The 14111-nt window shown below is 44.3% G+C and overlaps 1 protein-coding gene across 9 annotated transcripts in view; it reads left to right on the top strand.

Moving 5' to 3' along the window:
* The window catches only part of TRERF1 (transcriptional regulating factor 1), a 226292-nt gene extending 216540 nt beyond the window's left edge, over positions 1-9752 (top strand). For 7 of the 9 annotated variants that reach the window (XM_024765906.1, XM_024765902.1, XM_024765907.1 and 4 more), the window contains 2 exons: positions 2185-2432; positions 6023-9752. In XM_024765906.1, the coding sequence (XP_024621674.1) occupies positions 2185-2432; positions 6023-6347 (573 nt within the window). In that variant the 3' untranslated portion in view covers positions 6348-9752. The remainder of the gene's footprint in view (positions 1-2184; positions 2433-6022) is intronic. The other 2 variants (XM_024765909.1, XM_024765911.1) reach the window with 1 other exon arrangement.
* The last annotated feature ends 4359 nt before the right edge of the window (positions 9753-14111 follow it).

Genomic DNA, 14111 nt, shown 5'->3' with positions numbered 1-14111 from the left:
TTCATGTAAACAGGCTAAAAAGGTGTCTGTGTAATTACCTAACCTAGTACTTTTCAAGTACATTAGAAGGATCATTTAGCTAAAATAAAACCAGTTCACCATTTGATCACTAAAGGATGGCCTTACAGAATCTGTACTGGCCTGATCTAAGGCTCCCTGTGTATTTTAATGGATATGTTTTTTTAATTGTTAACTTTGGACTCTCAGTCCCCCGGGTACCCCACTCATCTGAATTGTTGAGCTTTTCCCAAATCAAGTTTCTAAAAGCTGGGCACACTTGTGCAGGCAAGCTCTAGAGGTATTATGCAAAAACTTAGAATGTTGCTCCTTTCATATGAAGCCCTGTTTTCCCCAAGTTAGTGCTTATCCTTGCTTGTGTGTTACACAGGATAATACTGTTTTCCAGAGTGCATTGAATGCCGCTTATTGAGTCTGTCACTTAGATGAAGAAAGCAACAGTCTTTAAAATAGTTAGATCCTAAAGCAGAAATTCACTTGATTTACATTTAAGAAAAAATGAAAAACTCCTTTTAAATGATACATACATTTTACGTTAGCTCTGAAGAGAACCTAAGAAATTGCTAGCTTGTTTCTATCTTTGATGTTTAATGAGCTGGACGCTTCACTCCATCATTGCCATATTGTATACAGCACTTCCTTTAGGGGATGATTAAGATGTGACTTTTTATTTATGTTTTACACATCTTTATTGGAGTAGAATTGCTTTACAATGATGTGCTAGTTTCTGCTTTATAACGAAGTGAATCAGCTATATGTATACATATATCCCCATATCTCCTCCCTCTTGCGTCTCCCTCCCACCCTCCCTATCCCACCCCTCTAGGTGGTCACAAAGCACCGAGCTGATCTCCCTGTGTTATGTGGCTGCTTCCCACTAGCTATGGGATGTGACTTTACATGACAGTGTCCTTGGTGAATTTGTTTAGAAATTGGATGTTTCCTCAATTCATAGTTTGGGTGTACAGTAAATTCTTTCCTGAGCGGGAAATCATCTTTTACTTTACCCAATCAAAAATGCTCAGCAAGGTGAATATTTTTTCGTGACTTTAAAAAACAACAGGGAAAAACCATGTTAGTTTAATTCGGTGCCTAACCATGGAGGTTTTGGTTGCTAAATCAGCGCAAGATTTCTTTTTTCCCTGCAAGACTATAAACAGAACTCATGAACTTAACACAGAGTGACCATCTGTGTCTGGACAGTTCAGTGGGTACTCCCACTAGCTGATGCATTTAGCAATCTGGAAGTCAGAGCTCTTGGAATTCAGGGGTGTGGATTACATCCCTTTACAGCAGTGGATCTCTGCCGGGAATGATTTTGTTCCCCATGAACATTTGGCAATGTCCGGAGACATTTTTATCACATCTAGGCAGGTGCTCCTGGCATCTGGTGGGTAGAGAGGCCAGGGTTGCTGCTGAAGACCCTGTGATGCCCAGGACAGCCCCACAGCAAGGAATCATCCAGTCCCAAATGTCAGTAATACTGAGGTTGGGAAACGGTGCATTATGGCAGCCTTCAAAAGACCAGGTCGTTCCCCTTTTTTTCATCCTGCAGTACAATGTCGGGGTCGGAAACGTTACTTCAACACTGGGCTACTGATTGGGGCTTAGAAATAACATATAGAATATATCAGAGCAACTTGTCAGTGTCTTCCAAGCTGTGTCTCTTGGGGTTCGAGGGCTTCCTAGGGGGGAGATAGAGCTGAGCAAATAGATTCAATTTTGGGGGGCTGTCTATTTCAGCCAGAGTACCTCTGCTTTGAGCTTTTGAATAAGACCTGATTTTTTTAAGTATAGAAAGGAAAGGAAAGGAAAAAAGAAAGAAAAGAAAAAAGGGATGGAAGGTAGCTTCTGGCTGTTAAAAAGTTTGAAAGCTGGTCCAAACCCTCTCATTTTACAGATGGAAAAAATAAGGTGTTCAGAGGGGAAATGGCCCAATGGCCTCCCTGTGAGATGGAGGCACTGGATTGAGCCCTAGTCTTTGGTTGTAACAGTGATGGGTTTTTTACTGGCACAGCACTTGTGGTTGTCGTATTTGTTCTCTACTTTCTGTGGCATTTGCCCAGAGTTTGCTTCTGTAAAACCCCTATGCCTTGTCATTAGACACTGTTTCGAGTATCACACGTTCTACCAATGAGTAACTAATAACCCTAATTTCCTTTTCAGGACTGTAGATGTCATGTCACTCCCTTTCTTCCCCAGGTGTTCAGCTCCCGACAGGCACTGAACGGCCATGCCCGCATCCACGGTGGCACCAACCAGGTGACCAAAGCTCGGGGTGCTCTTCCCTCTGGAAAGCAGAAGCCTGGCAGTGCCCAGAGCGGGTACTGCTCAGTGAAGAGCTCACCATCTCACAGCACCACCAGCGGCGAGACAGACCCCACCACCATCTTCCCCTGCAAGGAGTGTGGCAAGTAGGTAGAATTGGGCCAGGGACTGAATCTAAGTGTGTGATGAATAATGCCTCTGTAGGGGTTGGGCCAAGGTGGTCTGAGGTGTCTCCAGGTAGAAAAAGAACCCAGACTCTCCAGTTTTTCCTTATTTCATCCTTGGGGTCTACGTGGTGCCTCATGGTGAGTGGACCTTGTCTCTGACTCAGAATACGGTCATTCTGATGTCCTAAAGCCTAATAAGGATGGACATCATCAGAGAGCAAATCTCTAGTGACAAAACTTCACTCTTTTCCAGAAATGATGGATGGAACTCTGATTCCCACCTCTTCCCTTCACACCCAAACCATATTCACTAGTACTGACTGCTCTCTTTGCATCCCTGCCGAGTGATTTGAGAAAGGCTCTAAAACATCTAATCAGGAACTCTCTGTGGCAGAGATGGCTTTCCTACCAATACTGCTCATTCCTGCACCCAGGGCAGACATCACTAATCAATTGCTATTCTTTTTGCTACCACATTAAGATAAGACTCAAATCCTTTCAAATCCTTTAAATCCTAATGCTTCAAGCTGGCACAACCAATTGATCAGAGTTGACTCATGAGGTAAAGTCTGTTTGTCATCTCTGCCGTTTTAAGTGTAATTTAAAACAATGAAAAGGGGAAACTGAGAGTAGGTGGTAATAACAGCATTAAATAACGTTTACTAAGCACTTAATTTTGTTACATACTTCATGTAGATGAGATCATTTAATCCCCACACAGAAACTCCATGTGGCGCAGATACTGTTTTATCGTTGTTTTTACAAATAAGGACTGAACATTAGGTAAATTTACTTGCCCCAGGTCATACCCCCAGTAAAAGCAGAACTGAGATTTGAACCCCTATGTGTTCAAGTACAGAGCCTGGGCTTCTGACCACTGTTCCAGCCTAGTGGTTTGCTTTGTTTGCTTATTTATTTATCACTGATGATGAGATGCACACAGTTCCCTCCCACAGCATCTAGTATAGAATTCCAGTTTACCTCTCGGTGAGTCTGCCTCCAGGAAGGGTTGTCATAAGTGACTTCTTTTAGGAGCCTTGCCGAGTTTCTCTTCCTGTAACCTCCAGTGTCTCAAATGTGCAGTGTTACCTGGAGAGATGCCCACGAGGTAGCTGCTGAAACTCTACCAAGGGAACATCCCTAGTTGTATGAATGAGGCCAACTGGGACCTCTGTTTATAATATTCATCCTCATGGAATATTTCAGGTGTATTTCAGGCATCTTAATAATTCTGTTATTTATCAGTTACTCAGTATTTGCCTGGCACTGTTTTAAAGGATGTTTACGTGTATTGATTAATTTAATCTTAAGCCCGATGAGGTAGGTGCTCTTAGCCGTAGGTCAGTGGCACCTGCCAAAGTGAGTTGGAACTAGCAACTCTCTTCCTGCAGAGATGGGGAGATAGACTTAGGCGTGGGTCCCCTCCTCTGGGCTCCAATGTCCTTCAGAGCCAGGACATGATATCATCTTCATGTCAGCAAGGAATAAATGAGCCCCTGGATTGATCATCGGGCTTACTTACTTGAAATAGGGAAACCTCCTCAGTAGGACTCCCCTCTACTTGCCCTGGGGTGGGAGAGGCAGGGAAGGAGGGTCTCAACCAGTTTCTTCCCAGAGGAACCAGCATCTTTCCTCCACTCACTCCCCTCCAACAGGCGACAACTCCTTATTCCACTAGGTGGCGATAAAGGACATTTTAACAACCAGAAATAAGTATTTCAAGCTCTGGTTGTCTTTCAGTGACGTCCATTAAATATTTTCCTTGTCTTGTTTTTATGTTGCTTGGGACCTTTTTCTACCATAACTCCAGTTAAGATTTTTATGGCAGAAATATTTTGTATGGTTTTCCAGATGAGGAGTAACATCAGGCACGTGTTTGCAGAATCCTTTTTTTAGCTGGTGAAATTATGTTCATTACGTTAGACAGTTTTCAATATGTCCAGTGGTGATTCATCACCTCTGTTCTAAGACAGGGGTCTTAGAAATCAGGGGTTTTTTTTCCCCTTTATGAGCTCAGGAATAAATATTTATGCCACCCTCCCTCTCTAAAAACAGGCCGTCTCACATCTGGACAAACTTGCTCTGAAAAAGGTCCAGATAGAAATATTTTAGGCTGGGTTTCCCTGGCAGCACAGTGGTTAAGAATCTGCCTGCCAATGCAGGGGACACAGATTCGTTCCCTGGTCTGGGAAGATCCCACATGCCGCAGAGCAACTAAGTCCGTGCGCCACAACTACTGAGCCTGCACTCTAGAGCCCGCCAGCCACAACAAGAGAAGCCATTGCAATGAGAAGCCTGCTCACCGCATCGAAGAGTAGAACCCGCTCGCCACAACTAGAGAAAGCCCACGTGCAGCAACGAAGGCCCAACGCAGCCAAAACAACAACAACAACAAAAAAAAAAAACCACATAATTCTCAACTTTAAAAAAAAGAAATATTTTAGGCTTTGCAGGTCATTCTGTCTCTGTCACAACTACTCAGATGTGCCATGTTAGTGCAAAAGCATCCATGGATGATACATAAACAAATAAACGTGGCTGCGTTCTGGTAAAACTTTATTTACAAAAGCAGGCAGTGGGCAGGATTTGGCCCAGTGACCATAGTTGGCAGACCCCTTTTCCCAGGATTTCTCAGCCTTGGCACTGATATTTTGGGTCTGATGATTCCTTATTTGGGGAAGAGGGTCTGCCCTCTGTATTGTAGGGTATTCAGCAACATCCCTGGCATCTACCCACCCGATGCCAGAAGTACCACTACCACCACCCAGCTGCGACCATCAAAAATGTCTCCAGACGTTGCCAGATATTCCCTGTGGAGGCAGAATCCCCCCTAGCTGAGAACCACTATTTCATTCTAAAGCAAGCAGGAGGGAACTATGATATATGATGGCCAAAACGAGACGGGATCTTGGGCGAAGAGGAATGGTCAGTGCAGCTCAGAAGTCCAGTACAATGAAGACAGAAGAGGGGCTGTTGGATTTGGCCACACGGTCACTAGCGAACTCAAGCACTTGGACTGAAGTGGAGGAGATGACAGTCCAGTTGGAGAGTGTGGAGGAAAGAGGCACTGTACATGTGTGCAGGCAGACCCTCTAGAATTTTGACGGGAATGACGGGGACAGGAGGCCAGAGGCAAAGGATGGGTTGTTTTATGGTGGGAACCAACAGAGCTTGGCAGCATGATTTGGGGATTCTCAGGTTGGTCGAGAAGGCTTGGTCAGTGTTGGAGAGAGAAACGGGGAAGATAAGGAGGAGAGAAACGCTTGTGCCCCAGGCCATAGATGGACAGGAAAGCTTTGAGGATTCATCCTCCGCTGTCACAGAGAGAAAGCCCAACACACCGTAAATGTGTTCCTGTCCCCATCCCCTTTCCTTGGAACGCTTGGAGAGAAGAGAGGTCACAGGTCACCAGGGGAGGAGGTCTTGGGAGCTAAGGAGATGGGAACTCTGTCAGAGCCACCCCAAACCAGACAGCAGACCATGCACCTGCTGTTGCCTGTAGGATCCCTTGGATTTCCAAGAACTCAGATCTTCTGAATTTCACATGCTCCTTTTTTTCATTTTTATAGAGTCTTCTTCAAGATCAAAAGCCGAAATGCACACATGAAAACTCACAGGCAGCAGGAGGAACAGCAGAGGCAGAAAGCCCAGAAGGCGGCTTTTGCGGCCGAAATGGCAGCCACGATTGAGAGGACTACGGGGCCGGTGGGGCCGCCGGGGCTGCTGCCCCTGGACCAGCTGAGTCTGATCAAACCCATCAAGGACGTGGACATCCTCGACGACGACGTCGTCCAGCAGTTAGGAGGCGTCATGGAAGAGGCCGAGGTCGTGGACACCGGTCTCCTCTTGGATGATCAAGATTCAGTTTTGCTTCAGGGTGACACGGAACTCTAAAGCCCTGTGTGTCGCTTGGAGACGGCGAAAACCCACGGTCTCCATCCTCATTCATCAGGAAAGCTGAACTGCCTGCTTGTTTTGTAACCATTTTAAACTACCTGTTTAAAAAGTGGTCGTTTTTTTCAGGTTTAGAAAAAAATCGGGGTTTTTTCCTTTTATTTAAAAACAATTGTTTTGTGGGAGGTTGGGGGGGAATAAATAATTGGCACAATCCTGCTTTAAGATGTGTTTCATCTGGGCTACATTCCCATGAATTCATTCCCGGTTGGGAATGAACCTGACGTTCATGTTCTTTTGCTTTCAGATGCCAACCATCCTGGTAACCTTTTATCCCAAAGCTTGCGTGAGTGAGTGAGTGAGTGAGAGTCTGTGTGTGTGTGTGTGTGTGTGTGTGTGTGTGTGTGTTTGTGTGTGTAAAGCAGGCTACTTTCTTTGTGCTGGGGTCTTGGGCCATCCTTTCCCACCAAGAGTCATTTTTATGCTGACCTCATTCCGCAGTTTGCAGTGAACTTGGCGTCTTTGCCGGGAGACCATACTAGGAAGTAGCTTTCCAGTGAGCAAAGGCCGCCCTGTGTTCCACAGCTTTCTTCTAGCACACACGTCATTTGAAGAGTTGACCAAACGTGAAAGTCATTTTTATCCCTGCCCTGCCTGTCACTCGGCCTGTTTCTGAAAACTGAGTGCTGTGTCATTTCAGGCTTTTCCTCCCTGGCCGTGATTTACTAAGAAGGTGATTCCTGGAGCAAGTGCGTCCTCTTCCCAGTTCCGTGAAGACCGGTTGACTCCAATTCATGGGTTAGCAGGATCCCTTGGATTTCCAAGAACTCAGATCTTCCAAATTTCACATGCTTCTTTTCCAGTTGGCCTGAGCCGACTAGAAATCCGTCTGGAGGAAAATCACCCCAACTATTAAGTTGCCAGGGCTGTTTTCAGGGAGGATGGTGGAAGAGCACAGATTAAAGTCTCTGGAATGCCAAGAGGCCCAAAAACTAGCTCAGAAGAGCTGATTCTTTTTTGCCACAATGGTCAGTGGAGTTCTGAAATTACGCTGTGCCACTTGGAAGTACCGTGAAACCTCATTCACTAGGATTCTGCTGTCATTCGCCTGTGCTGGACCGAAGTTTACCTTGACGCTAACTCTGAGGAAAAGGGTTGTCTAACAAATCTGATGGCAAATACAAGGGAAATAGCATTAAAGGCCAACAAAAATGGTTTCAGATACCACTTCAGCTACAGTGTTTACATTCAAACAATGAATGAATTCATTAAAGTCATTTACCAAAGCCCTTCTAGAATTCTCCAAGCTACATACCCCTGCTCTGTCTCCTCCTGTCCCTGCCGGCAGGGTTGCTGTTTGTACTTGAAGGTAATAAACCTGTAATCCTTCAAAAATGGCATCGAGCTCAGGCTTTTGAGCTGAGTCAGACTCCTCCATGGCCTCCATCAGGGCAAATGAGTGCGCGCGCCTTCAGGCTGGGATGCAGCCCCGGCACAGAGCTGACGCTTCTGACGCCCCAGCTCCTGCAGGTGTGGCAGTCCTACCAGGGCACTTTGCTGGCACTGTAATAGTTTGATGTTAAAGAGGATGTCAGCGGAAGCATGAGGATAGGACTGGAGCATCTTTAAGTTGTCTCAGCAAAAGCTTCTAGCACACACTGAAGACCCACAGCAGCCCCACGCAGGCAGTGTCCTCTGAATCTCAGGAAAGCCATGGACAGAAGATCAATACAAAGGTTCTTTTCATTGCCACCATTCGGTTTTCAGAAAAAGAGGTCTTGAAGATTTCCTTTATCTTTTTTTAGGGGGAAAAAAAGTCTTTCATTTGCTGCCATTTCTGACAAATTATTCTATGTTCTGAGTTCAGAACTGCCTGGGGAGGGCATCAGCTTTGTGGCAGAGCTATTCCAGAACCATTCCAACTGTAATATCGGCTGATCCCATCTGTCCCAGTGACTACTTCCCTCCACTTGTGGGTGTCTGAGAGGGATTCTGGAATGGTTCTGCTCTTGGGTCTATGAAAGCTTATCTAGCAAAGGAGCAAACACCCGGAAAAATGTTTATAAAGCAAATGTACTCATTCTGTTTGGAGACTTGCCCGGCTGTTCCAGTTTAAAACATTAAAATAAACTGAGTTGCCAAGGCAAAAATATAATGCACAATTTAATTTTGATTTTCCATGCAGTATAGCATTTGCATTTTTGACTTGAAATAACCAAAGAACTCCTCCTTGATGAGACAGTTCACTTTCCTGAATTAGTATTTTTCTTCACAATATCAACTTAAAGAATTGAATTCATAGTAAAATATTGCACTTATTTTTTTCCCGAAGTGATTCTGCCTGCATGTATGTGTTGTGTTTTAGCTCCTCAGCGCCCCATCTCTCCCCACCCTAAAGAAATTTTCTTCCCAATGGTTTGTCTTCAACACAGTTACTGTTTACTATCAGATAGTTTTTCATTAGTGAATTTAGACCTCTTTGAGAAAGCTTGTATATAAAAAGTTAAAAGATATATTTTATGGAAAAACCCATCTTATTTTCAAATATATTTAACTGCTGTTCTATTTTATTAGAGGAAGGTTGTAAATATTTTCTAGGAGTTCTATTGTAAAGAAAAGTATTTTTGAAAAAAATTAATGTAATAAAAAGGAAAACATTTTTAAATAGTGGTTGTGATTGCTTCCTGTTCTGGCTTCATTGTGTTCTATTCGTAGGAAATGACTTGCATGCCTTCCCATTTTAGGATGTAATTTATTCTGGTTTGCACTATTTTAAGTTGACATCATAATATCTAATGTGCTTCACTGTATTTTCCCCAGAATGCAGGTCCCTTGGTCCATAGCAAAAGCACTATGTATAGCATATTCATACTTTTTTCTTTTGTAACGTGTGTATTTTTAATAAGGATTTTATGTAACATTTTGGCAAAAAGAGGACAGTATTTTCTAGTGAATTTTATAATACATTTTGCTAAAAGTGTTTCTTCCTAGGTCAGTTTTTGTTAAGGCGAACCAAAAGTCTTATTTTCCCAGGGGTTTAAAAAAAAAGTTTGAAGCTTGAAAGCAAAGTTATATTTAAACATCATATGTAACAAATAAATAAAGATGCTTTATAGACTTGTCCTCAAAAGGTTCATTCCTTAAAAACAAAAACAACTGGGGCATTCTAGGTTGGTTTTCCCCGAGCAATGAGCATTTTATTTTAATTGCCACAATACTTTTTTTTCAGAAGCAAGCCAGGAGAATTTTACTTAAAAGGTTCCGGTCATTAACCTCCTCAGAAATTTATTACAGTTCTTACAGATAGGCATTCGTCAAACAGAGATGTAACCAAGTAGACACTGTCATATTTATTTGTGAAAACCTGATTTAATATTGCATTAGCTGCTCTGAAAATAAAATGTTATCTTTTTGAGTTTCATTTGGCTTAAACATTCCTTCTTTCTAGCTGCTGAAATGACTTCTCAGTGCTAATTTACCATTAGTTTGTTTCTGGAGACCGGTTTAGAGGGCTGCTGATTAGATTTTTTATATATTTATTTATTTATTTTTGGCTGCATTGGGTCTTCATTGCTGTGCGCGGGCTTTCTCTAGTTGTGGCGAGGAGGGGGCTACTCTTTGTTGCGTTGCACGGGCTTCTCATTGCGGCGGCTTCTCTTGTTGCAGAGCACAGGCTCTAGGTGCACGGGCTTCAGTAGCTGTGGCACGAGGGCTTCAGTAGTTGTGGCACACGGGCTCTAGAGCTCAGGCTCAGTAGTCGTGGCACACAGGCTTAGTTGCCCCGTGGCATGTGGGATCTTCCCCGTCCAGGGCTCGAACCTGTGTCCCCTGAATTGGCAGGCAGATTCTTAACCACTGCGCCACCAGGGAAGCCCAGGCTAATCAGATTTAATGCTCATATAAATGCCCTCACCTCTACCCTGGAGGCCAAGATGAATATTTCTGCTTCTCGAGCTGTGGATGAGCCACTTGAAGGATTGATGGCCTCTAACCCGTACTACTCACAATGCAGTTTGGGGGAGCTCAGTATTACACACAGGTTATCTCACAGGGAGCCACCAACAAAATCCAGTCCACGCTGGATTTTTTTGTTTGTTTTTTTGTTTTGCGGTACGCGGGCCTCTCACTGTTGTGGCCTCTCCCGTTGCGGAGCACAGGCTCAGTGGCCATGGCTCATGGGCCCAGCCGCTCCATGGCATGTGGGATCTTCCCGGACCGGGCACGAACCCGTGTCCCCTGCATCGGCAGGAGGACTCTCAACCACTGCGCCACCAGGGAAGCCCCACCCTGGTTTATAGGCATTGCTAATCTGGATTTCCAAATTCTACAAAGTGTGTTTACTTTTTAATGGTCAACAGCAAAGTTCAGGAGAAATCTGAAATTCTGGATTTCATACAGAATTTGATTTAAGTAGGGCATACCTGTTCAAGACCTTGATCTTCTTTGTTCTTTTGGGGTTTTATACTTTTAATTTGGGCAGTGTTAGTCATGTGCCAAAGAAAATAGCTCTTCCTTTACAAACATTACATTTAGCCAGTGTTGGAAATTTAAATTCTGCTTCCAGGGCCTCAGGTGTCCAATCTGAAGACTTTTCTCCTACTGTCTTAGTCTCATTCATTACTCACGTACCAGGCACTATTCCACGCTGTATTATACACAGGGCAGTTGAGTAGCTAAAGATGACTGTGACATCATTCCTGCCTGCCTGCCAAGGAATTTAATTTAATACATATAAATTTAATTAAATTAAATTTAATTTAATACATATAGGGGCCTGGGAACAGATCCAGTTCCATCACTGGGAAGAGCAAAGGTCATGCCTTGTTATTATTACTGAACCATCTCACCATCACCCACATATTCACAGCAACTTATAACAGGTGCTCAGCAACTATTTGTTAATTATCTCTCTAAACGTCCAGGTATGCTTATCCGTGTGTGTGTGTGTGTGTGTGTGTGTGTGTGTGTGTGTGTGTGTAAATAAAACCTCTTTTGACTTTACCTAAAGTCAATTCTGAATTCCACAGACTCCCAGTCTACCTTCCTCAGCCACAGCCAGCCAGCTGTGGACTGAGGCTGAGTTTTAATGTTGGTATAAACAAAACATAATTAGGAAGGCATGTTAAGAAATTGAATAATATATTCCTAAGTGAACCATAGTGATCTTTGGGTCTCAGATATCCCTGTATAAAAGAGCCAAAGGGCTGATTATTTCTTTATATGAGAGAGAATCTTTTGAAAAGAGCTGTCCTCCTCCCACACACCCCCGCAAGGGAAGTGTTTAATGTTTCTGTTTGAGTCGTAAAGGCCAAGCAGCCATACATGCTTCCAAATTTGCATTCCAGCACACATATCCTTAACATACAACATGGATCTCTCTTTGGGCTGTTTGGGGTCATTACTTCAATTACTTCCTCTGCTTATGTAATTTTATTTTTGGCAGTCTTGCTATTTCTTTTTTTTCCCCCCCAACCACTTTATTAAGGTATGATTGACACATAAAAAGCTATACATATTTATTGTATACAACTTGATGAGTTTGGAGATAAGTGTATAACCATGAAATCATCACAATCAAGTGAGAAGATCTGTCTTTTAAAACAGAACAACTGGGGGCTTCCCTGGTGGCGCAGTGGTTGAGAGTCCGCCTGCCAATGCAGGGGACACGGGTTCGTGCCCTGATCCGGGAGGATCCCACATGCCGCGGAGCGGCTGGGCCCCGTGAGCCATGGCCGCTGAGCCCGCGCGTCCAGAGCCTCTGCTCCGCAGCGGGAGAGGCCACAACGGTGAGAGGCCTGCGTACCGCAAAAAACAAACAAACAAAAAAACAGAACAACCGGTGCAATCAAAGTATGATATAACTTAGAAATGTTTGATGCACACACTTTTATTTTTCCTGGATATAAAGCAAGGTGGACTTGCATCAACTTGATCTCCTGCTCATTTACACTAGTTCAGAGGTTTGAAGGCTTAGTTCATAGGGAAAAGACCCATAATGGACTGGCCAAGCTTTAGAACACTGTCCAGGCTAATAAACTAAGAATGTTTACATGTCAAAAAAAACCTCCACACTGTCCATGCCCACACACCATACCAAAGGGCTCTGTCCACAGCCCCACTGGTGGCAAAACCCGAGTTTGCCCCTCACAATGACTCCCACCTTACCCCCAGCTAATTGGACCAGGGCCAGAACCTGACCCCAAGCTATTAGGCCCATAGTCCATTTGATGACACATGACATGATTTAGCCCCGGAAAATGAGGGGACCAAATCCAACTCCCACATTTGAGAGTATGAATGGAGAAACTTGGTGAGCCAAAGGCAGCACGCAGAATTCTGAGGGAGCACCAACTATTTGTAAGCAGAGAAAGCCCATCAATAAAGAGACCATGTTTGGCCTTAGGGGTGGAGAGGGCATCCAGTCCCTAAGGCTGCTTTGAGCCCACTTTTCCAATTGCAGGAGCAGTTCAGGCCATACATGTCTTCAAAAATAAAAAATAAACTCCTTTTCTTGCAGGAGCATGGGGAAATGGGGACCTCTATGCCTCACATCCAAAAGAGACTACTAAGAGTTCTACTTAGTAGAACTGGACCTTATTACAAAGTCAGCACCAGGGGTGCTGCAGGGGTGGAAAAGTCACTGAACTAGGATTTTGAAGATGGTTATTGGTTCGGCTGTAACTAACTCACCCATATGACTTTGAATGAGTCATTTCAACCCTGAGCCTCAGTATCCTCACCTATTAAATTAGGACAAGATACACGTCTTCTTGTGAGGATCAGATTAGGTGACATAGGGAAAAGTTGTTTGCAAGCTGTTAAGGTCACCGTCACTGGCAGCTGCAGAACCCTCACCCAGATAAGGCTGCTCAAGGGGGCAGAGGCAGGCTGAGGAGCCATCCCAGAGGAGAGACTGATGCTTCAAAAGCAGCAACAGAGTTGGAGAGCTATAGGAAAACTCCACTGGCTAAGAGAGACCGCCAACTCTGAATGTCACAATTGACAGAGGGAGCCTGATTCTGAAAAGGACACCGGGCACCCTGCCAAGGCTATTGCTGTTACAGCTATCACCATTAAAGTACAAACTCAGGTTGTTTCTCCAGGGCAAGATGAGGTAACAGATCCCGAGTCATGGACCACCTGGCCAGGGAATCGTAAAACTGAGACACCGTGACTCCCCAAACTACAATTCAGAAATGTCACACGGTGATTAATTCCAGTCTCTTTGATCTTCTCCTTTAAAAACCAAAAAGCCCCTAACTCAAATACCAAGTTGGAGTGGATCTGAGGCTTGTCTCCTACTCCCTTGCTTGGCGCCCTGTAATAAATCCTTACTCGGATACGAACTCCCGCTGTCAGTTTTGCTTTCTGCGAGCCACAGGCACACAAGCCCTTTGCTCCGTTATAATAGGAAAAAACATCATTCATCCACTACTCAGAGATAACCAGTGTCAATATATTACTCATATTTTTTCCAAGCATGTGTTTGTTGTGCTTGCATCCAACAAAACAGGAACCGCAAAGGACAAACACGATTTGAAAAAGAAAGCGCTGACAGAACTCGGTAACTAGATACGAGGTGAAACTATTGCAAGACAGCGTACAGGTCAGGTTGCGACCGGAAGGAAGCCGGCTACATTCACAGTCCCACCCTCGGAGCGCGTGGAATCGCGTCTCTATGGTTGTTCCGGTGCCGGAACACAAGGGTACACTCTCTCCTTTTGCAGAACTCTATGGTCGGAGGACTCCTCTGTGACCCCGGAA

This window comes from Neophocaena asiaeorientalis, unplaced genomic scaffold (genome assembly GCF_003031525.2).
Source record: "Neophocaena asiaeorientalis asiaeorientalis breed wild unplaced genomic scaffold, Neophocaena_asiaeorientalis_V1.1 scaffold46, whole genome shotgun sequence".
In the NCBI taxonomy this organism is placed as follows: Eukaryota; Metazoa; Chordata; class Mammalia; order Artiodactyla; family Phocoenidae; genus Neophocaena; species Neophocaena asiaeorientalis.
This window is presented reverse-complemented; position numbering and strand designations above follow the sequence as displayed.